The sequence below is a fragment of the Sceloporus undulatus genome, chromosome 2 (genome assembly GCF_019175285.1).
Source record: "Sceloporus undulatus isolate JIND9_A2432 ecotype Alabama chromosome 2, SceUnd_v1.1, whole genome shotgun sequence".
Classification (NCBI taxonomy): domain Eukaryota; kingdom Metazoa; phylum Chordata; class Lepidosauria; order Squamata; family Phrynosomatidae; genus Sceloporus; species Sceloporus undulatus.
Genome location: NC_056523.1, coordinates 75,894,763 through 75,918,929, shown reverse-complemented (window position 1 = coordinate 75,918,929; position 24,167 = coordinate 75,894,763). Strand labels below are relative to the sequence as shown.

The 24,167-nt window shown below is 42.7% G+C and overlaps 2 protein-coding genes across 3 annotated transcripts in view; both read right to left on the bottom strand.

The window, feature by feature from the left end:
* Positions 1–2,672: 2,672 nt before the first annotated feature.
* HYAL3 (hyaluronidase 3) overlaps positions 2,673–24,167 on the bottom strand; it is an 81,953-nt gene continuing 60,458 nt past the window's right edge. The window contains exons 1-4 of one of the 2 annotated variants that reach the window (XM_042448971.1): positions 21,500–22,206; positions 7,912–8,895; positions 5,392–5,481; positions 2,673–4,372 (exon numbers count right to left, since the gene is read on the bottom strand). In XM_042448971.1, coding sequence (XP_042304905.1) covers positions 3,977–4,372; positions 5,392–5,481; positions 7,912–8,832 — 1,407 coding nt within the window. In that variant the 5' untranslated portion in view covers positions 8,833–8,895; positions 21,500–22,206 and the 3' untranslated portion in view covers positions 2,673–3,976. Of the gene's footprint in view, positions 4,373–5,391; positions 5,482–7,911; positions 8,896–21,499; positions 22,207–24,167 lie in introns of those variants that run through there. The other variant, XM_042448972.1, reaches the window with a different exon arrangement.
* Positions 13,049–17,494, bottom strand: NAA80 (N-alpha-acetyltransferase 80, NatH catalytic subunit). Its single transcript, XM_042448973.1, has one exon. It carries the CDS (start codon positions 14,450–14,452, stop codon positions 13,466–13,468), a length of 987 nt encoding a protein of 328 aa, XP_042304907.1. The 5' UTR covers positions 14,453–17,494; the 3' UTR covers positions 13,049–13,465.

The following is a 24,167-nucleotide window of genomic DNA, read 5'->3' as shown; positions in this document are numbered from 1 at the left end:
CCCCGGGATACGAATGCGCCGCCTTACGAAATTTCCGGGTTACGAAAAAAATCCAATTAAAAAAACTGTTCCGGGTTACGAAGGTTTTTTCGGGTTACGAAAACATTTTTGGTGCTTTTTGGCGCTATTTCACACGAAATTGCGGCTTTTCCCCATTAGCGCCAATGGGTTTTTCGGCTTGCGAAGTACTCCGGGTTACGAAAGTGGCGGCGGAACGAATTAATTTCGTAACCCGGGGTACCACTGTATATCTATTGCCAAAAACATGCACATTTTTTGCCAAAAATAATAGTAATAATAAAATAAAAATCAAAGGGAAAAGGTCCCTGATGGATAGCAGAGGCTTGGCTTGCTGTGGCCCCTTGACCTGCCCTGAATTGACCCTTCCTCCTGCTCACGTTCTATCTATATATCTATATATCTATATATCTATTGCCAAAAACATGCACATTTTTTGCCAAAAATAATAATAATAATAAAATAAAAATCAAAGGGAAAAGGTCCCTGATGGATAGCAGAGGCTTGGCTTGCTGTGGCCCCCTGACCTGCCCTTAATTGACCCTTCCTCCTGCTCACGTTCTATCTATATATCTATATATCCATTGCAAAAAATATGCGCTTTTGCCAAAAATAATTTTAAAAAATAAAAACCAAAGGGAAAAAGTCCCTCCTGGAGAGCAGAGGCTTGGCTTGCTGTGGCCCCCTGATCTGCCCTGAATTGACCCCGTCGTTCACCCCCTTTTTGCCTCCTGTCACCCTTTGCATCCAGATCCCCCTTTTTCCTTCGGCTCTTTCCTCCTCCCCCTCCCCTCTGATGAGAAAAGGGAATGCTCTGACCTCTGCCCGCCCTCTGACCTTAATCCCTCCCGGAATTTGCCCTGATCATGATCAAGGGCAAGTTCATATTTCGCGGAACCCGGGTCTTTTGAGAAAAGATGGATTTTAGCCTGAATCTGGATAGCCCGAGCTAAGGGGCATTTCCTTGTGCAAGCCTCGACATGGATTGTGACAGAATCGGGCCCAATATGAATTTCACGTGGAAGAATCGGTTTCAAAACCGGTTTAAAAGATAGTGTGAATGGGCTCTGTGAATATTCTGGATGAATATTGTGGATGATGAAACATGCAAATGATAGGCCTACCTCTGGTCTTGTAGACTTCCTATATACACTTGGCTGGCCACTGTTACAGCAGTGATATGAGTCTCAGTGGGCCTTTAGTGTGATCCACCAGCTCTTCCTTTCTCATGATCTTGTAGTATGATGACACCAGTGGAAATATATTTGGTACTTCAGGGCCAGAAGAGACCAAAGATGGCCCCAAGCTGCTTTATAATTGGACCACAGCCTCCCCATGTCAGGAAAATATCTACACTATTGTGTAAGCTAGTATACAAGCAGCATACTGGCATCATGCATTAATGCCTTATATGGAACAAGATTGTTAGAATCCTGTAGTATTCTACCAGATGTATTCTACTGTGGATGCTGGGGGGATGGGTTGCCCTTTGCATAGCTTGTAGAGATGGTGATATGGAGTACTTGGCTGGACCAGGTGTGAGTTATCTAGTGTCCTTGAGAGGCTGACCTGCAGAGACTTGGAATAGGGATAGGGGATAGGGATGGAGGATGGGAACTAGTGCTGGGAAGGAGGGGTCCTGTTGCGCGGACTTTTGCTAGGGGTGGAGTGCTTTGGATTCGGGGGGAGAACTTATGCATTACTTTGGCTGGGAGGGGTCAGTCTCAGCTTAGAAGCTGAGTGATGCGACATCGCTGATTTTGGAGCCTTCAATAAAGTTCAGTTGTTTCAATAAACAAGCTGACTGATTGATTGTCCAGGATTCTGGTCCACACTCTGAGACAGTGATCTTTCTCCATCTACCCAATGTTGCATATTCTGGCTGAGATCAGTTCTAGCCCTAATGACTGAATATCCTTTAATGCAAATTAATGTGGTCCTCTAGACTCTGTGGGACTTCAACGCTCATCAGTCTTAGCCAGTAGTGTGGGATAATAGAAGTTGTAGTTCAGCAACACAGAATCATAGGGTTGGACGAGACTGCAAGGGCCATCCAGTCCAACCTCCTGCCATGCAGGAAATCTAAATCAAAGTATCCCAGACAGATGGCCATCCAGCCTGTTTAAAAACCTCTAAGGAAAGAGATGACCACATGTTCCCTATCTGTACTTGTGTGGCAGTTGCTGGAAATTCAGTCTGAGGCTTCCTGCATGCTCCCAAGCCAAACCGTTTATTATTTTTGCAGAAAATTATTATGAATGTAGTACAGAAAATATCTATTTCTTAGCTACAAATGCCTGCAGTTTTGAAGGGAAAATGTGTATTCTGACTGCAGCCACACAGTCAAGAGGAAAAGAGTTTGAATCCTGCAACAAGATGCATTAAATGGAGCCTTTCAACACACTTGCTTTCCCACAGTTACCAAATGCCCTTTCTATGGAAAGCAAGAAGAGTGAAGTTGTTATGACAGGACAGATGCAATGATGACTTAGTGTTAACAAGAGCAGCAGGTACATGTATATCCTTAGTAAGAATAACCATCATGCTGTGGAACACCTCCCTTTCTCAGCATTTGCTCTCCCATGTCAAATACAAATTCTGAATACTTTTGCTACAGTATAGAAAGCACACTCACTGCCAGAGCTATAGAAGTGTTAGGGTTGTCAAGTGTACCTTTATTTAACCAGATGGGCATTACTGCACTCAACCACACATAAGCCCTTAGTTCCATTATATACCTGTATACAGAAAGGTACCTTATACCAGGTCATATTATTAGCCATCTAGCTCAGTATTTGTTTGCTCTTACTGGGACACGTCTACATGGGCCAACTGAACCAGCTTCCTCTTGTCCTTGTGTCACCCTGTTTGCACAATGCAGGGCCAAAGACCCAATCCAACTGCGGACTGTTGTCATGTGGGAAGGGGCAGTTCCATAGTGAATCCAGACCATCCCTAGGTTAAAGCGATTTTAAAAATATTCACCATTTGCTTCCAAGAAAATCCAGAGCACTCCACAGTGGTGCCTGCCAGCTGTTTACACAGGAACCTGTGCCACCAGCCACTACTGTTGGCATGGGTCATCATGCTGAGGTCACAATGAGGGGTCCAGCCATGTGATCGACACTGGGTGCCTCATTTTTGATCTCAGAGGGAGTGACTTCTGCCAGTGGCAGCAGGCAGCACAGCAGGACATGCCCAGGTAATAGGGGCGATTTTAGGCAGCTTTGTGACTCAAGGAGCAGCCTGGAGTACAGTATTCTGGTCAGTGTAGACCCACCCTAGCAGTGGCTCTCTGATGTGTCAAGCAAGTCTTTCTCATCACCTGCTATTTAATCTTGTTTTCTGGATATGCTAGGCATTGGGCCTGAGACCCTCCATATGCAAAGCATGTGCTCTATCACTGAGATGGATGTGTACACCTCCAGAGAAACATTTATCTATGAAAATATTTCCAATGTGGTGAATAATATAGTACAGTTGGATGTGTGTCTGCTGTTTCTTTACATCCAAGCATGACTTAAGAAAAAGGAAATGGAAGAGTTACTCAGCTGGGGAACAATAACTCTCTAGAACAAACTATCTCGAGGTAGCCATGTTGGCCATATGGCAAAGTATAATATCCAAAATCCACATTAGTGATACCTAATACCTCTCCATACCATCTGAACTGAGGACAATAACCACAATTTATTGACAAAATACAGGCCTATGACTAACACTGTTGCTTTGATGTTGTTGTTCTTCTTTCTTCTATATGATTTTCAACACTTTTGACTGTTAAAGAAGCCAGTGGAGCTTCAAAAGCTTGCAACATGTATATTGTGCATTTTGGTTGGCCCCATAAAGGGATGAGTGTTTTGTGGATTATGGATATTATTGTTCTTTAGAACAAAATACATCAAGACTGTCCATTAAAGTGCTGCATCTGAAGGGATAGTGTTGAGATTTCTAACTTTCAAATGGAGGGAGGACAGATGTTTGAGCTCATGATAACATTGCTGTCATGTTCTGCATCATAAATATCATAATACTGTGAAACTCGGTTGCATTCTGGTCCTTTGACAGGCTCTGTCCACTGTTGTCTTTCACACCAGGCACCAGTCCATTCAGGATAGCAGTGACACTGAAATGACTCCCAAGCCAACACATCCTGGTATAGGAAATCTATCTCCCTGTCCTGCCAGTCTCGGTCCAGATGGAGGAAGGCTCCTAGATCACCAAGGTGCTGTCTCACACAACGTCCATTCCCATGGCAGAGCTGGTGGCTGCACATGCGTGCTGCAGTGGTGACATTGATGATATACGGCCCCAGTGTGGTGGTGATGTAATTGTGAAGGCTTTTGCAGCTCTCCTAGAAAATGGAAGGCCAGAATTACACCTTGGAACATTAAGAATACAAAAATACAGTGGTACCTCGAGATACGAAATACCCAGGTTACGAATTTTTCGGGATACGAAAAAATCCCATAGGGATTTATTGTTTCGGGTTACGAAAGTTTTTTCAGGTTACGAAAAAACTCCGGCGCTGTTTAAATGGAGCCGCGGCAGAGCCGCGGCTTTTTTCCCCATTAGCGCCTATGGCAATTCGGGTTACGAAGGTTTTTCGGGTTACGAAATTAGCCGCGGAACGAATTAATTTCGTAACCCGAGGCACCACTTATAAGGAAAGTTCTGAAGATCAGCCCAAAGGTCTAGCTAGTCAAGGATTCAGTTCACCCTGTGGCCTATCAGCTGCCTGTAAGAAACCCACTACCAGGACATGAGTGGGTTCATGTCCCCTAACAAGTGATGTTTTGAGATGGGCTCCATCTGATACTTGAGGAAATATATAGCCATCATGCCTAGTAGCCAACCTTAACCTTCATTAATTTCTATAATTTTCTTTTCAAGCCATTTAATTTGATGTTCAGTAGGTGCCCACCACCATAATTTTGTGCTAGCTGCATAGTTTGACCAGGTGCTGTCTGAATTAGTATTCCTTTTATGTCTTCTGAATCTCTCGACATTGGTTCAGCCCACATTTAGTATGTTCAGGGAGGAAGAAAAGGTTATTTTTAAGCAATTCCATAATGTTTCCCACCTAAACTACTGTTTTTATAGTGAAAATATTCCAGAATCTTATCTATTTCCATTGTGTTTCTATAAATTTCCTTTAGGAAGAACCATCAACAAGAATCAACAGTGAAAAGTAAGATCATTTGAGAGAAAGAAATTATCCCACCACTTTATCCCTCTAATTCTGGGAGCTGCTGATAGCTAGAACATCACAACATTGCTGCTGGAGTTATCAATGTTGTGGGGAAAGTGTGTGTCTCTTTTCTGCTTCACTCTCCCCTGAGTGAACAAAAGACATTTTGCAGAGATACTCACAGCTGACTGAGAATACGAGAGGTCACCCCAGAGCACAAGCCCTGCAGCCCCAAGTGCTGCACTCTCTCCAATTGTATACACCAGGTCAGCCTGATTGAAGAGAAGAAGAAGAAATCCATTAGCGCTGAGTACCTCTGTCCATTGAGAGTTCAATTTATCATTTTGGTGATGTTACTTTGGTACTAGGTGTGTGCAAATACAGGTCACTATGCAGATCACCTGTATCACAGGCAGGGAGCACATTGGGTGGTGGTGGTGGTGATTATGAATATTATTATTATGCTTATTTATATCCCGCCTTCCTCCCAGTACTCAAGGTGGCTAACAAATCTAAAACAGTCCAAGTTAAAACACTATAATTCATTACAATCCTGTTTTGACCCTGCATCTTTAAGTGCATCCAAGGTTCCCTTAATATTAGAAACATCAATTGACGTCAACTAAGAATCCAAATTATATATATATATATATATATATATATATATATATATATATATTTCTGCTATCTATAAATAAATAAGACATGAGAAGTTTACCGAAAGAATGGAATAGAGAAACTGGAATATGTAGTTCTGACTAATCAATGGCCCATCAGTTTTAATATCAAAACTAGTATGATATATCTCCAACTAAGTCTTATTCAGCAGTATTTGCTCTTTTGGGTTTTACTAAATTAGAAATTGTTGAAGATACAACTAATGCTTCCTTAGCACATATATTTTGGAGTTGTCCCATAGTAGATAAATTCTGGAAGGAAGTCAACACATTAAAAAATTTGGTTCTGGAAAGTTTTTTGATATCCAGAAACATGCATATTCTTTTGCATTATTTATCTGTTTCTTGGAAATTGACAAATAACCAATGGAAGTTTACTTTCCGTGCCCTTTTGACTGTTAAAAGATTAATACTTCATTACTGGGAATATTTTTTTTCACCTATGATCTAACAATGGCGGGTTCCACACTGCCAAAAAGTATGTGCTCAGCATGTACTAGGGTTAGGACGGGGCGTCCTTTTCGGACGCCCCTAACCCTAGTACATGCCGAGCACATACAAAATGGTGGCGCCCATTCTACATGGGCACCGCCATTTTGACGTAGCAGACACTTATCGTCCACACATCTCAGCACCATTATGATGCCGCAAGTGCACCAATAGCGCTTTGTGGCATCATAATGGTGCCACAAAAAGAAGCTGCTTTTTGCGGCTTCTTTTTGCTGCGCGGAGGAGCTGTGCGGTTGTCCGGTGCGGCTCCTTCATGCAGCAAACACCGGCACCGGCAGACCGCCCTTTTGGGAGGTCTGTAAAGCACCAATGTTTGCAATATTTAAAAGAATGATGTATAGATTAAATTAAACATTTGGTCAGCTTTTATAGAAACTTACAACTAATGTGATTATTTTTGCTCCGGTCACATTTTTATTTTCCTGCTTTTGTTTATACTGGAACATTACTGTATGAAACTAAGATCCCTTTTGAATGTAAATAATTTAAAAAAAATACTGCATAAGAAAACAAAAACAAAGGAGATCAGGCCCTTTCTGAATCTCAGTGGATCCTTGCTGAGAAGTCTTCATCTCCATTGCAATGCTCTGAGGATAGACAATGCTTCACAAAGTGTTGGTTCATAGATTGATTGATGTCAGTCCATGAGACATAAGCTGCTGGTCCATGAGACATAAACTGCTGCAGCCAGTGGTCACAAATATGGTGCTACATCCTACCATAATCAGGAAGAAAAACTGCCCCAGATAGCTTGAATGCACAGGCTTAAAACACTCCAGTGTGCTTTGATGTGTGTGTGGGTGGGGTGGATGAATGTGCCAAGGGAGGGTGCATAACTTGAAACAGTGCCACATACTGGATTTGGGAGTCCATGCAGGCCACACTAAGCTCATGGGAAAGAGGTTCCCAAGCCATATTTGTGTGCCTTCAAGTCATTTCCAGCTATTGCTACTCTAAGGCGAACCTATCATGGGGTTTTCTCAGCAGGATTTGTTCAGAGAGTGTTGCTATTGCCTTCCCCTGAGGCTGAAAGCATGTGACTTGTCCAAGGTCACCCAGTGGGTTTCATGATGACACTGAATTTTTTTTTACAGCAGGCTAATAATTTTCTCTTAATCTAACATACACATATAAGACTTTTTTAAAAGAACCAGAGACCTGTTTTGAGGAACATGTGAACCACTGTGACCTTCCTGGAGGAAGGGCGATAGGACAAATACCAATGATGTAGCATAGAAGCTAATATTCCCTGCAGAACCCAGATTCTAGAGAGGTTCAAGATCAGGGATTCCCAAACTCTGGACCTCCAGATGTTTTCAACTTCAGCTCCTAGAATTCCTGACAGTGGACCAAGGTGGCTGGGGCTTCTGGATGTTGAAGTCCAAAAACATCTGGAGGACCAAAGTTTGGGAACCACTGTTCTAGACTGAATCTTTGTTCACCTATTACATGAAAGCAAATCTAGGGCTTTATAGTTCCAGACCCTCTGGGCTTGCTGAAACCCTCAGTCCTTACCTCTGTTAGGTACCTTGAAGAGTGCCTATAGGAGACTCTGGAATAGGCGAGTACTGGGAGGGGCTGCTTGAGGCCAAACTGTGCCACCCGCAGTGCCTCTCTCAGGCGGTGGTGAATGTAATGCTGGTGGTGAGACTCTAGTAGCTTTGGTGGGAGGTAGATGCTGGGGTACAGAGCAGAGGAAACCTTCCACAGCCACATAAGCTGATCATTCCACTGGACTTCTTTGGGGTTGCAGCGTCCTGTGTAGTTATCCTCTTTCTCCCAGTTGTCATTGAAGCAGTCCGGAAATTGGTAGAAACCCCAGAGTCCCTGCGGTCTCAGCTCTTTCCCCATATTTAGTGTGGTTTCCATCAGCACCCGAGCTGCCTGTTCAAACTCTATCTTAGCAAAGTAAGATTGTTCCCATGAGGACAGGCCAGAATACCTTTCCCGCACCCACTGTTCAGAGGTCTTCCTGTACACTTTTTTGGGGCCCCAGTTTTGTCTCCAAAGAGGCCTCCACTCCTCCCAGTCCACCACTGCCAGACCATGAAAACCATGATTCAGGAGCTCTGTAATTTCCTTTGAGGCCCTTGCTAGGTGTTCTTCCAAAGGGACACTCTGAGGTATTCCCCCATTATGCCACTTACCCTCTGGGGAGATGTAGGGATAGAGTCCAAACTGATTTTTGTAAAAAATTGTCATGTTCTGGCCACGAAACACATTGCCTTTGTTCTCAATAATGCCATAGACTCCAAGGGGCAGAGATATCCCATACCGCTCTTGACATCTGGCTGTGGGCAAGTTCCATGCTACAATAAATGGCTCACGCTGGACGATGGGCTTGGCAGTTTTCTGTTTCCAGTTATGTGCTTTCAGTTGTTGCATGGCCCCAAGGCAGAAGGTGAGGCAGATCCACATAACTCCATTCACAATCATGGTGGCTGGAATAAGCCAATGTCTCTTCTTGGGCCTTCCCCGCTTTGTTTACAAATGTATACCCTGGAAGGGAGAAAGGAAAGAGTAGCCTGAATATGAATGTTCCTTCTCCCACCATTTATGAACCACCATCTATTACAAAAGATCAGCATAATAGTTATACTGTCTCAACAAAGACTGGGAAGGCCCAGGTTCAAATCATCCTATTTAGGATAACCACCTTGGTTAGCAATTTTGAAACTATGTTATTCACAAATCTGAAACATTGGGAAGGGGGAGATATTACAATTATTATTAATAATTACTAATTAACTACTAGTCCTAGTTTGGGGGGAAAGGCAGGGTATAAATGATGATGATGATGATGATGATGTAACTGCAATGGTTTGCTTTTGCCTGATTCTACTATGCAAAAAAAAGGTTCTGCCCCTCTTGCCCTCTCCCCTGCTGAATGAATTGAAAGCAAACGAATTTTGCATTTTGAACTTTGTTGTTAATTTTGAACTCCGAATTTAGTTTGAAGCCATAAAGCTATGGGGAAGAAGGGAAAGGGAGGAGAGAAAAACTGGGACATTTTAAATGCAGCTGAAAAAGTGGGATGACAGAGGATTAATTGGGTCTGTCCCTGCCACAGGCTCTCCTGTCAGCATTAGGATATTAGGGCCATTATCCTGAGATACATGCAAAACTACATGGTGTGTGGGGGGGAAAAACACATGGATTACACTTTTGAGGAGAAAAGGAGTGGCTGTCAAAAAGTGTGCAGCTGCCTGGTAGAGAGCTAGTGTAAACCCAACCTAATTTGTAACTGGTCAGCAGAGGCTGACAAAAGTACACTGGGATAGTGGGAGGAATGGCTTTATATGGTTGCCAAGTGTTTTTCCACAATGAAGAATCACCAAGTACAGACTGGGCTCCTTTCCTTTGTTGGCTTGGGTTTGTTTGCTTTGTTATTCCTCTTGGCTTCACTTTCCACTCCTGCAATGCAGCCTGAATGAATAACAAACCTAAAAAACAGCTAAGCCAAGGTCATTCTCCTATTATGCTACCAAATTCCTGAATGTCTCTGGAGTGGGCTACTGGAGGTGGTGGCTGCTCCAAAGGGCAGCCATGTAGCTAATGAATGGGTCTCCTCTACCAACCCAGCCCTGTGCAACCTCTCTGAAATGGCTCTGGATCAGTCCACTCTGAAGCCAATAGGTCAAGATCAAGAGGAGGATGAGGATATAACAACTGCTAGTGTGGGGATAATCTGTCCCATTTCTCATGTTTCAACGTGTGGTGGCTTGGACTGACTTTTCAAGGCTACACCACAAGCCACAAATCAGTCTTCATAGTTGGCTCTCAGAATGTAAGACAGGGGAAAAATCAGCAGACCAGTCATACACTAAAACAGTCTTCCTCTACCTAGTGCCTTTCCAGATGTATTACTCCTCAGGTAAGCCACACATATTCACTGCCTCTTCCATCTAACAACAAAGGACACTAGAGGATCTTATCACACTTGGTGTAGTAGCAAGTGTTATATAAATAGTTAGTGCAAAACAACTTAGTTTTGACATATTTTGAAGTGAAAATGCCATGCTTGAAGCAAAATAACTTGAACATCCTAGATGCCAGTTTCTAGCCTGGTGGATTTGTGGGTTTGCAAGTGCAACACTATTTGCGAAGTGCCTAATATGAGATTGGAAGAGGCAATACTGAGTACTTGGAGATTATTTTCAGCTAATAAGAACCTCCATTTCAAAGCCACAATATACAATACATAATTCAGAAATGAAAGTATTTGCTCTACATGCACCCAACCCCTGTCATTTAATAGCAGGTACACAAGTTGCACAGTATTTGATTTAGTGGCTCTTTCTCAGTCGAACACACAGCAATGCTGTTTTAAGGGGAAAGGGGACAATTTTAAATGGACTTGGATCCTGAAAACTTTTTTTAAAAGTATATAAATACTGTATTTTGAAATTGGCAGTTTAGAGGAAAGTATACACATACATTCTGTGTTGTGTTAGACTGTGGTGCAGTATTTTTAACTTGTCATAAAGTAGTTTTATTGCTCTAGGAGAGATAAAAGCCAGCATGAGGTAGTGTTTGATTGTTGAACTAGGACAGGGGTAGGCAACTTTTTTGAGCCGGGGTCCGGGTTGCTGTCCCTCAGGCGACTGGGGGGCCACGTGCCGGAGGTGGAGCTTCCACCCTCCGGGGCGGGGCCGCGTGCCAGGGGGTGGAGCTTCCACCCTCCAGGGGCGGGGCCACATGCCGAGGGCGGAGTTTCCACCCTCCAGGGGCCAGGCCTCCCCATCTTTGCTGGCCCCTGATGGGGCCCCAGGCCCCGTCAGAGGCCGGCAAAAAAGCTGGTGGGGGCCGCCAGCGCTGGAGGGCCCCCTGGAAGGCCCCAGAGACGGCAGCGGGCCTCCTAGAGGCCCGCCGCCACTGCCGCCGCAGCCACCCATCACAGCTTTTCGCCACTCTGGGCGCCGCCATTTTGGGTGGCAAAATGGCGGCGCCCATAGTGGCGAAAAGCCGTGACGGGCGGCCACTGTGGCGGCAGCGGCGGCAACATAAGCCAGGGGCCAGGCGGCAGGCCTCCGCGGGCCGGAGGTTGCCGACCCCTGAACTAGGACTTCAGGAGATCAGGCTTCAAATCCTGGCTCAACCATAGAAATACATTGGGTGGCCATGGGTAAGTCATACTCTCAGGAAGTCAATAGCAAACCTATGAACAAATCTTGCCAAGAAAACCATAATACCTGCATTTAAAAATCTAGGCCTGCTGTGGAAAGGAGAAAACACCATGTGCCATGCAAGTGGTAAAAGCGGAAGCAAGCTACACTTATGATCCTCTTTATATGTACTCAAGAGGCAAATAACTGCATCAGATTCAAATCAGAATTGGATGCAAGCCTATTTATATAGGGCCAGTTTGTTCACCATTATTCCACACACACACAAAAATAATTTTTCTCCCAATTTTATATGCAGATATTGACCTAAATCCTAGTTAGTCTAAACAGAGTAAACCCACTGAATGAATAGTAACTTACAAATCAACATGTAACTTCCATTGATTCAATAAGACTACTCTATAAATGTGAAGACTCAGAGGGGAAATGCAAAATTATGGGGGAAAAGTTTACCCCCATTTATTTTGTGTGTGTGTGTAGAAAGGGATTATTGTACATTTTCTTTTAAAATGATGAATAAAATGCTTAGGACAGGGTATCCATATATTTACTGCCCCCAAAATAATAACTTTTAAATGTTTTAATTAAAAAAATTTTTTTTTTTAATTTTTAAAAGCCTGGGGCCTCATCTTTTTCCTCCCACAATGTTTTCACAGGACATCCCATGAATTATTTGTTGCTGGAGCATTTGTGGTTCTTCCTGGGATAAGTCCTCTCCAAGAACAATGTGTGGGAAAATCTTTGCTGCGATTGCACAACTGTCCCAGGAAAATGCCTTGTTAAAGCCCATATTTTCCACCATGTGATGAAGTCCTAAGAGGAAGATTTAGATGTAAGATCACAGACAGTATCAGATCATTACAACTGTTGGTCTTGGTTTCTTTTTCTCAATTTATTTAAAAAGTGTGTGTTGTGTCTGCTTGAAACTACAGAAAACTAGTGGAGCCAAACATGATTTTCACCTTACACTCACCATAAGTCAGAAACTACTCGAAGGCAAACAACACACACACAGGCATTCCTTACAGTTCAGGAAATTGTAGCCCCATTTGTAACAAAAATTAGAATTTTTTAAAAAGTAATTTGTTTGTACTTCTATTTTGAATAAATTGTACTTTTAATATGCCAAAAATGATAAGCCAAACATTTTATGTTTCTAAAGTGATACAGTGACTTTGAATGTGTACAAGGTGATAATACTGTTTTGTAATTTAAAAAAAACAAACAGGTTCCCTCTCTGACACTTTCAAAATTTCCCTAAATTTTACATTTCTAGTCTACTACCAATACAGAATAACCGTAGTGTTATTGTTAATATTGTTAGTGTTAATACTGGGATACCCTACAATATTTTATGGATGAAAATTGGGATACAAGTGTAGTCAAGTTGGCAAAATTTACTAAAAGTGGGACAACAGTATTTCTTGGGGCTGTCCCTGCTAAATTGGGACAATTGCATTTGTACTTCAAAACTGCTAGCTCTGTGTAATGTGTTTGTATTTCCACTCATTGTAGAGTCAATAGGAGACAGTTCAGATCTTTGTTTATTGGTTAAATGAAATCAGACATAAGCAAATCCATTTTTCATACAAAGCTCAGGGCAGCTTCACTCACTGTGCTATTGCAAAAATCAGCGTAATTCAATAAGGAAAGAATATTACACCAAAAGAAAGTAAGAGGCATGGGCTTGTGAATTCAAAATACCGAGATTGTTGCTTTAGCATCTTCATGTTTTCACGGCATCTAAATGGGCTCTTCTCTTAAAAGGAGTCTGATAAAATAAAACTCATAAGAAATCAAATTTGTTGGCTTATTTGTTTAAAAAACAATGATCTCCCACCACAGCTAAAAAGCTGACTTTTCCTTTTCACATGTTTCCCCTCCTCCAATTATCATTTCAGCTTCTACACAGTGGCACACAATGAAAGAAAGAAAGAAAAATATCAGATGGCCTTCTCCATCCAGAATATGGGCCGACCTTTGAGGTCACGATATGGAGTTTCTAGAAACATCTGTCCCTGGGCTTTGTTCCCCAGTGGGCCAGAAGAGGCAGGTTCACATGAATTTGGCTGTCCTGGCAAAGGGGCCATTGGTGGAGGCACAAGAGGTGGTGGTGGTGGTGGAAGAGGAGGAGTGGGCAGTGGGGCAGTCGTGGCACTCATGCTGTCAGCAGAATGAGGAACAGGGACAAACAAAGAGGAATTAAGTTGACCTCTAACCGTCTGGAAAGAGGAGTTATGGAAAGAATGGGGTTGTGGCAATAGAGGGGGTGGAGGTGGGAGTGGAGGTGGGGGAGAAGCTCCTGAACAAGCAGAGGATAGAGAAAGGGATGCAGGAGGTTGCAGTGGAGGGAAATTGACTCCAGAACTTGTATTATGCCTTCTGGACTCTGCAGGGAATTCTTCATCACGCTGAGGCTGAGAGACGCTCTCCAGAAATTCAGTAGGGACAAGGGAACTCACAAATCCTGCACAGTGAACAGGCTTGGACAAGTGATAACCCAGGTGAGCATAAAAATGCTGCTTGTCATGGGTGGTGAGGTGCAAATGACAAAAGCCTCGGGATTTGGCATAACTCTCGACAGCTTCCATCAGCTTCCTGCCATAACCCTTCCCACGGAGAGCCTTGGCAACCACCACCGTCTCCACAAATAGGCTGTTAGGCTGGCCAATGACACGGGAGAGCCGGGCATGACCCAAGAGCTGAGACTGACACTTGGTCAACTTCTCTTCAGCAGTTTCTTCCACTGATCCCTGAGTCCTGATCAGCACCAAGCACATGGGGAAGTTGTCGTTGGATCTCTGCAGGGAGTGGAGGCGGGAGGTCCTGCTCCTTTTCCACTCTTCATTGATGAGGTCAGCACAGGCCTCCAGGAGATCAGGCCTCTGGTGAAGAGGGACCAAGGTGAGCATTTCTGAAACTGAGCCCATTCTTCTCACTACCAGTGGCACAGATAGCTTGTTACACTCCTGAAAGCACAAACACAAAGTGCTTGCAATGCATAACTGGTCCCAGGAGAGTCGTTGCCATGACCACCCCTTTCAGTGACATTACTGCAAAAGCTGAGCTGCTCCTTATCTTGCCTGGATTAAACCCAAAGGAGAGGAGCTGTGCCAAACTCTATAATCAGCCCAAAGGCATAAACCAAAGAATATCAAGTGGCAATCCATAGAGCAGCCACATGCATAAAGAACTGGATGGAAAGTACACAATTAAGTTGTCTTCTTGTCTCACCTGCTGCAACATTTTCAAGTTTATAGTAATAGACTGAGGTCTGCACCACCTGCTACAGCCACAACCCAATGCCCTGTATATGCACTTGGACTACAACTGCCAACATCTTCACCATATGGCCAAATAGGGAAAAGTAGATCTACTATGATATTTGCCAATCAATGTAGACTACTGAACAATTCCTACAAATTACTTCCTATTACCTCTTAACTAACCAAATTTAAATAATCATGTGGCAACTCTTTGGAATGTGTGTCAGATACAGTATACCAAAATACAGCAAATGGTCCAGATTAACCCACATATTTATTAGATTATTGTGAACACAGCCTGGGTGAAAGCATCTCAACTCCTGGGGAGCCCCATCCAAAATCTGTTTACTTCTAAACCTTTAGTAAAAAGGTAAACTCCACTATATTGCCCTTTTCCATCCACAACTGTGAGAAATGTGTGTATTACAAATAGTATACTTTATACACCATGTCTATTTCAACCACATGGATTCATAGACAACCAGGTTCAGAGAAAGCCAGTGGTGTCTGGTGGCTCTTATATCAGTGGGGCAGTGAATCTTCTCTGGTTTTTACTTTGAAGTTTAAAAGAACTATCCAGCTACCCTCAGAATAGGTTCAGCATCTTGGACAGTGTTTTTAAAGTTTGGAAGAAAACCTGAAGAAAATTTACCATTCCTCTGACATGAGAGCCTCCAGTTACCACTGGAGATGGTTTACTCCTCTACCCAAAAAAGGAACAATCATTTTGGATGAATGCCAACGTTTTGGCTTCTTTATCTTCTTACTAAAGTCTATTTGGAAATCCAAGTCATTTTGGTAAATCAATAGCTTTAAATATAAGACAGACTAATAAGACTTGTGTGGTTGGTGGCTTCACAATGACTTCACACCTGTTTCCTTCAACAAGATAATTCCTCTAAGTATTATTGATATTATGTCCCCTACATTATAAATCATTCAACTGGATATACAGATGGCATGTGCACTAACCAGATCTTGGGGGGGGGGGGATACTTTTTTGATTGTAATCCCCAGAATCCCCTTTCAGTCTAGTTACCAGCTGCACTGGTTAGGGGATTCAGGAAAACTGGAGCCTAGCATACAGTTAAACCCAGAGTGAGAAAGACTGATCAATGCACACAGACACAGGCATGTCTCTTCATAAACATTAAAAACAAGTAAGTCTTTGCCATCTCAGTAATGGTCACCAAGAACACCTTATATGGCATTTCTTTTTGAGCGTGAGATGTGGGGGAAGTGGTCATGAGACTGAGCATGTCTCCCAATCGCAACATACCACTTCTTCAAAAATCTCCCCTAAGTAGACTCAGCAATGGACACAGAAAATTGCAAAGGGTGGCATGTTGTAACATTCCCATAACCAGTCCAGCACATCACAAGTGATTGACAAATGGTTTGAACAATTTGCCCACAAAGGGAATTCACACATATATTAATCACATTATACCCTGAACTGGAAAAGATGTAATGCACATTGGAGTGGAAGGCAGTAGAAAAACAGGAAGACCTTGTCACAAATGAATTGACTCAATCAAGGAAGCCACAGCCCTGAGTTTGCAAGATGTGAGTAAGGTCATTTAGAACAGGGTCTTTTGGAGGTCTTTCATCCACAGGGTTGAGGCCAACTGGATGGGCAAGCAACAACAGAGCCTGGGTAGTAATATGATTTTGCTGGAACAAATGAACACTCTACACTGAGGACTCTTCTGACAGGCATCAAAGTGAGCTCTAGCCACAACTGTGCCATCCCTGAAACATTCTGGGAGGCAAGAGAAGGGGCATACATAAAATGACAGGAGGGGAGGGAGTTTTTTTCTTACACTCAAATACTGTTCTCCTTCTTGTTGTCCCTAGAGGTACTGCAGGTAGCTCTTTTGCCCTGCTATGTGTTCAAGAATGGTTTAGGGGAAATCCAGGAAGAAAGCATTTTCCTTTCTCTAAAGCACTCTCCCTCTTTATGATCCCCTTCTCTTCTCAAGTGATGGGACTCCATATATCACAACCTGTTACCTAGTCACAAGGGGATCCTAAACTGAGAAGCATCAAAAGAAGAAGAGATGACAATGAAATTCTTCCTTTTATAGCTCTTCACTTTCTGCTGGAATCCACAACTATAACACTGTTATTCCACTTTAATTGGGATTGGCAGCTTAGGGTAGAGCATGTAGAATTCTCAGCCAGAGAGCTTCTCTGGTGCATCTGACCAAACTACAAACCCTAGGGTTACACAGGATGAAAACATGGCCATTAAAGTGGAATCATAGCATTATAATTGTGTAGTCCATTGGTATAGCTATAAAAGGAGAGCATACAAAACTGCATCACACATTCACTCTACTAAAAGTTCAGAGTATTTCTTCCAAAAGACGCACAATGCATTATGGAATTTCTCAGCAGCAGGGGAAAATGTTCCTTTTTGAACTACAGTGCCCAGAAATTGCCATCTAACATGGCCACTGGTCCAAACAACAACAACAACAACTAACTTTTATCATCTCTTGAGTATCTCATAGGAACATTGATTTGTGGAGAGCTAGAGAAAGAAACTTAATTTCAGGGAAGGTTTTTTAGTGTGTGATCTGCATTTAATTACTGCATCACTGTTATTGTTGTGTGCCTCCAGGTAATTTCTGACTTATGGTGACAGTAAGGCCACCCTACGTAGGGTTTTCTTGGCAAGATTTGTTCAGAGATTGCTTGCCATTACCTTCCTTTGAGAATGAAAGCTTATGACTTGTCCAAAGCCACCCAGTGGATTTTAATGACTGAGTTGGGATTCAAAGTCTGGTCTCCCAAAATCCTAGTCCAGCACTCAAACTACTCTACCACACTGGCTCTAATATAACACTGGGCAGACAGTATTTTTTTCAGCATCACACTGCTTCTATCTTTCCATAGTCATCAAACTTCAGTCTTCTCTTATCTTTGCACAAAACTACTGGGTGGTACTGATGCAATGCCACACCCGTTGCACAACTAACACAGCCTGTGATATCATCTTTGGAATGGCCTTGCACACGTAAACCAATTCCCCATATCAGTTGCTGATGTTTCCAGAAAAGCCACATATTTGTGGAAAAGTCAGTGAAATAGCTGCCTTGATTACACCACAAATTGTGTTTTTTAAATTACCAAATGTAAGAAACAAAAACTGCTTCTCAGAAGATATATTCAGTTGTCCACTAAAAACAAAAGGACAAAGTTATACTGCTACTTATAAACTTCTGTCACGAACAAAAAGCAGCTCAACAATTGCAAAATATGTTGATTTCCTCTCACAAATATTATTTATTAACAGTAAATACTTAATACAGGCCTTCTCCACACTTCACAAATGCTACTGTAAAATTCTGAGACATAATCATGTTAGTCTGGAATATCAGTATGCAAAGGGACCATGTAGCACTTTTTAGACCCAGCAAAAGAAGTTACAGCATAAGCTTTCATAGACTTGCTCTACTGCATCTGAGGAAATAGACCTAGGCGGGTTACAGACCGCCATAAAGTACACGCTCTGCGCATACTAGGGTTAGGAAGGGCCATATTAGGGTTAGGAAGGATCTTACCTTCCTGATGACCCTTTTTCCTAGTACGCACGGAGCGCGTCCTTAATGGCAGCGCCCATCCACATGGGCGCCGCCATTTTGACGTCTTGGATGCATAGCGTCCAGACGTGTCGTGGCGGAAGTGACACCGCGAGCGCGCTTCACCCCTTGCGGTGCTACTTCCGCGTTTTGAAAAGGAGCGCCATTTTGGCGCTCCTTTTTCGCTGCACCGGGAAGCCTCATGGTCTGGCCGCTGGGGCTTCCCTCCGCAGCGAATGGCAGCGGCGGGAAAACGGCCACTTGAGGGCGGTCTGTAACCCGCCCTAGTCTATGAAAGTTTATGCTACAACTTATTTCACATAGTCTCAAATGTGCTACAAAATACTAGTAATACTTACAATTTATTTGTATAGTAGGCAGATTTTATGATTTCCCCACTGAGAACTGAGGAAAGGATGAGACTAAGCAAATAATGGCCAGTTGCCTAATGAGTTCATGACTGATACAAAGATGATACAATTACTACTGAAATGTTTTGATAATCTGATGTTCATTTTTTGCAGAGCAAGTGTAGCTTGTAGCAAAGCACATGCTTTGTTTGCAAAAGGTTCAGTTACTGGCATAACTGGGACTGATTCCAACCTGTAAATTCAGATGTAGTCAACGCAAGGTAGAAAGACCAGCAATCCACTCAGTACAAAGCAGCTTCACACATTCATGTATGCTATGCATTATTCACACTGCTACTGTCTTACATACTGTAAGGTACAGTATAAGCCAATCCTGTGCAAAAGCAGAATATAAGTAAACAAAGCATGATAATGACTGGGATAACAGCTGACTTGCAATTTTGCCAGTCACGGCTTTTACTTTTGATCATATGCTATACTAGTTCCTTTACAGACACACACATGCACACAAAATAACTGTAAGCTCACTTTGAAATATTTACATGTTCTTAAAATGGGACAGAAGGCAGAAAGGAACCTGGTTGTGCTAATTCTCATTAACATACAAGCTTAAATATTATGTGTCAAAATGCCTTTGTGGGCACTCATTATTAGCCACCCAAGAAGATACACAAAAGGCATTAGGTGCAAGTGAAGAGTAGTGAACTGCATGATCACACATGCTTAAAATGCACTGCCCTCCTTGCACAGGCTATACCAGATGCCCATTGGGGAGGAGATGAGGAAGGAACATAACTGTACATGAGTGACATCTCTTGCATTACATAAGACATTTTCAGAAAGCCCTCTATTATAAATTAGGACTATTCAGGTGAGGATCACCATCCCTCATACTAGACTGATAGTCCTGCCTCTTTAGTGGTATTCCAAGTCATTAGACAACCTTATGAGTTCTAACCCAAACAATTTTTCTTACTAGCTTTGGCCGATCCCTTCCAGACTAAAACCCAAGGTCAATGGCTATTGTAGGAGAGCCTGGATTATCAGAGATTCTGGCTCTAGGCACTGCAACAGCCCACAGACACTATCTCACAAAATGTCACACTACAGGTTTTGTACTTCTAACCAACCTGCTGGCATCAGAGAACATGGTTAACAATGCCTCCTTCCCCTACCTACCAAATGGTCATGGAAATTGCCTATTGGCTCCTACTTTATAAACTTTTAAACAGAACATACATAAGAAATGGAAAAATGGGGAAATCACCAAAGAGGAATTTAAACAAATAGCAAGCACATGTAGGGGTAAAGTCAGAAAAGCTAAAGCACAGAATGAACTCAGGCTTGCTAGAGAGGGTAAGAACAATAAAAAGGGCTTTTTTGGATATGTCCGCAGCAAAAGGAAGAAGAAGGAAACGATAGGGCCACTGTGTGGAGAAGATGGCAAAATGCTAACAGAAGACAGAGCAAAGGCAGAATTACTCAACACCTTCTTTGCCTCAGTGTTCTCAGAAAAGGAAAAGAGTGCTCAACATGAGGATAATGGAGCAGAAGACAGAATAGGGGAATTTCAGCACAGAATAAATAAAGAGATAGTAGAGGAATACCTTGTTAATCTAAACAAATGTAAGTCTCCAGAACTTAAATGAACTTCAACAGGGAGAAATGTAAGGTACTGCACTTAGGGCGGAAAAATGAAATGCACAGATATAGGATGGGGGACACCTGGCTGAATGAAACTACATGTGAAAGGGATCTGGGAATCCAAGTAGACCACAAGTTGAACATGAGTCAACAGTGCAACGCAGCAGCTAAAAGGCCAATGCAATTTTAGGCTGCATCAGTAAAAGTATAGTGTCTAGATCAAGGGAAGTAGTAGTGCCACTATATTCTGAATATTGTGTCCAGTTCTGGGCACCACAATTTAAAAAGGATGTGGAGAAACTGGAACATGTCCAAAGGAGAGCAACTAAGATGGTGAAGGGTCTGGAAGCCATGCCCTACGAGGAACGACTTCGAGAGCTGGGGATATTTAGCCTGGAGAAGAGAAGGTTGAGAGGTGTTATGATAGCCCTGTTTAAATATTTTAAGGGATGTCATATTGAGGAGGGAACAAGCTTGTTTTCTGCTGCTCCAGAGACTAGGACTCGGAACAATGGATGCAAGCTACAGGAAAAGAGATTCCACCTCAACATTAGGAAGAATTTCTTGACAGTAAGGGCTATCCAACAGTGGAACACACTCCCTTGGAGTGTAGTGGAGTCTCCTTCCTTGGAGGTCTTTAAACAGAGGCTGGATGGCCATTTTTTGGGGATGCTTTGATTTGGATTTCCTGCATGGCAGGGGGTTGGACTGGATGGTCCTTGCAGTCTCTTCCAACGCTATTATTCTATGATAAACAACAGTTAAAGAAGATCTTGGCGGGTGGGGGAATCCAGTCAGTCACATCTACTAGAACAACACGGGCTAGAAAGCTCCCCTTACTCAAGTGTGGTGCATGTTCCCACAGCCCTATCCACCTTTGTTTTGCCCAGGAAAATATCCCACATTCCTCAATGTCCAGCTTTTCCATTCAAACCAAATCCAAATGGCAATCTGAGCCATATATTGCCTGGTGCCTGTCAAGCTCCTGAACAAATATTAAATATACCTAAGTATATGCCCCTATGCAACCCAGTAAGCAGATAGTACCTTCACAGCAGCCTCTTTCTCAACAGAAAACCACCAACAGAAGAAAGACATTATCTGATTACCTGGAATGAATGGGAGCCTCTGCAGAACTGCCTTCCCTCCTTTGTCCTTTTGGCTTGCAAAGTGAGGGCCCAAAGAAACCGTCTAGTTGCTTTCACAACAACATGACAGGAAGCTACATACACTCCTGCAGTTCATTTCTTTTAAAGAGAGAGCAGAGTGTTTACTTGAAGGGGAGGGTGGCTGACCTCGGAATGTAAATTGCATGTTAAATAGACCAGCCCTTAACACCAGTCAAAGGCTGTCACTCTTCCCAAAAACAACAACAAAAGTAAGCAATGAGCAAGACCTGGTGGGGTTCTTCAAATGGACACCTTCAACCACCACAACCAACAAGTCCATGTATAGGATAAAGCATCAAAGAGTGTAGTTTCATGGGGGATTGAGCTGGTTTAGATTATCATCTTCTTATCTCTCATAAAGAATCTGCATAGTCTGGCAATATTCAGTCCTATTATGAAGAGAGAGTGCAAGGATTAGGGTTAAACAAAGTTGGGACAGCCCAGAAAATAGGGCAGGCCAGGTACAAACCAGACTTACAACTTACTCCCCAACTCATCCACAATACTTCTATCTCCATGTCAGCCATTTCATAAAATGAGCCTCCAGACACAAAATGCTGGTAGCACATTGAGCCTTTGGGTTCATCAAAAGACTTCAAAAGTCATCCCACTGCCAGCTTGTCTTATTAGCAAAGTATCTCACATGGAAGCATTAGGTAAGATGACTATACCCTAGTACACTGTTCAGAGTACTGCTACGACCATCAGTTTTTTTTAAGGAATCACTCCTGTTTAGGGGCATTAACCTCTGAATAATTGGGGTGCAAGGAAAGCGATGCAGGCTATTATTTGTTGCCACAGATCCCTGCCATGTTTACATGCCTGTCTACAAAAGAGGTGGGATGGACTGCAGAGGGAAAATCAGCCCTAAACACTTAATTTTCTTCCATGACTGAAGACCTGTGCATACGGACTCCAAAACTGTGGGGGTTGGTTCTTAGCTCTACTGCTCAGCTTTGCCCACATCATATAGCTACACATTAGAGCAGCAGGTCCTACGGAGCATCTCATGGTCTTTGTATTCTCTTTCCAAATTATTTAAAATGGCATGGAAGTTAATGCCAGAAGCCTGAAAGCTTCAAAGCGAAACTAGCATGCTTGCGTTGCCTTGAGTTCTTATGCGGGAAGGCCTAAGATATAATTCTTCTCCCCTCATCCCCATTAATAAATCTTGCCTTTTTTTCTTGCCCCCCCCCCCTTTTTTATAAGACTCTCACTGTGACTCCATTCTCTATAGTCTTCATTGGCAGTCCCGGGCTGGAAATGTTATTTTGTTGGACTATAGGGTTGCCCAGCTATGTATGACCACTGTAATTGCCATCCATCTGCATTGTCCAGGCCCGGAAGAAAGAGAAAAACTTGCTGGACTTATTCCCCTCCCACTGCCATTACCTTCTCCTTCTTGTTGTCATTGTCTTTTTTACAAAAAAGATTGTAAGCCTTAGGGCAGGAAATGGTCTAATTAACTATCGTAAACTGGCTCGAGAACCTTTTCTGACTGAAGGAGCGGGATTCAATACAGTAAATAAATAAATAAATAATAAATAAATGTTTCCATGTAAGTACATCATTAGTGTGATGCTAAACTGAAAAAAATAGATGGTCCTTTAATTTTGAGATATCTGGCATATAGGCATGGGTCCATAAGCTGTGTCTCTAGTTGCTGTTTTCCAACACACCTTTTTAAGTAATGCATCCTCCCTCAAACATCATGTCATTGGGGTAAGATAGTAGAGCAGTATCCAGATATTTTCTCTGTAGCTGGACACTCTGCACTCAGCAATCCATGCGGCGACCTCTCGGAGGTCCCTGCAGATGATGGCCTTTACAATATTTTCACCTACTGGAAAATAACTGGATGTGTCTATTGATTCCCCCATTCTCCCACTAAATGGAAATGATGTGCCCTCGTGGGTGTGCTTATTCCTTTAAAAATTTGATTTGGGAGAATTGGATAGTTGGTGGCTGCATAGATTTCCAACCTTCATCACAATAAAATTAAGGGTGTTACCAATAGTGTAAATTGGATATATGCTGTCCATACTCCTACCTGCATGCCAGTTGTTGTTATGATAAAGAGTGGGGGGGGGGAATATCTAATTTTCTGGAAAACTTAAATTACTGACGACAAAATCAATATAAACAATAAACTACCTGAAACCTACATCCATTATGTCTTTTAACATTTGGTTTGTATGAACCATCAGAGACAAAGGTCTGATTGGAATAAACAAAATTAACAGTTTGGGTTTTTCTCTTTTTTTTTCTTGAAAGTTGCAAATAGGGCCGTTTGAAATCTTGTCCAGATGGATCAAAAGAAAGCGGACCAGGATGTTATAAATCGCACAGGGCTTTGCCCTAAGTTCCCTTTATGTTCTATCAGTACATTCATGCCCGCACTAACAAATTTATTTGAGCATGCCTCTTGTTGTGGCAGACTAATCCTGAGTGCATAATATCCATTAGCATATAGGCTGTAAGAAGCAGGCTTATTTAATTCCAATTTACCTGTGGACTAGTGTGGCCCCTCATCTAGGCCCACCATCAAAACTAGAGGTACGTGCAATCCACCTGTCTTGATTTTGGAAGGGATTGTAGGACCAAGAAT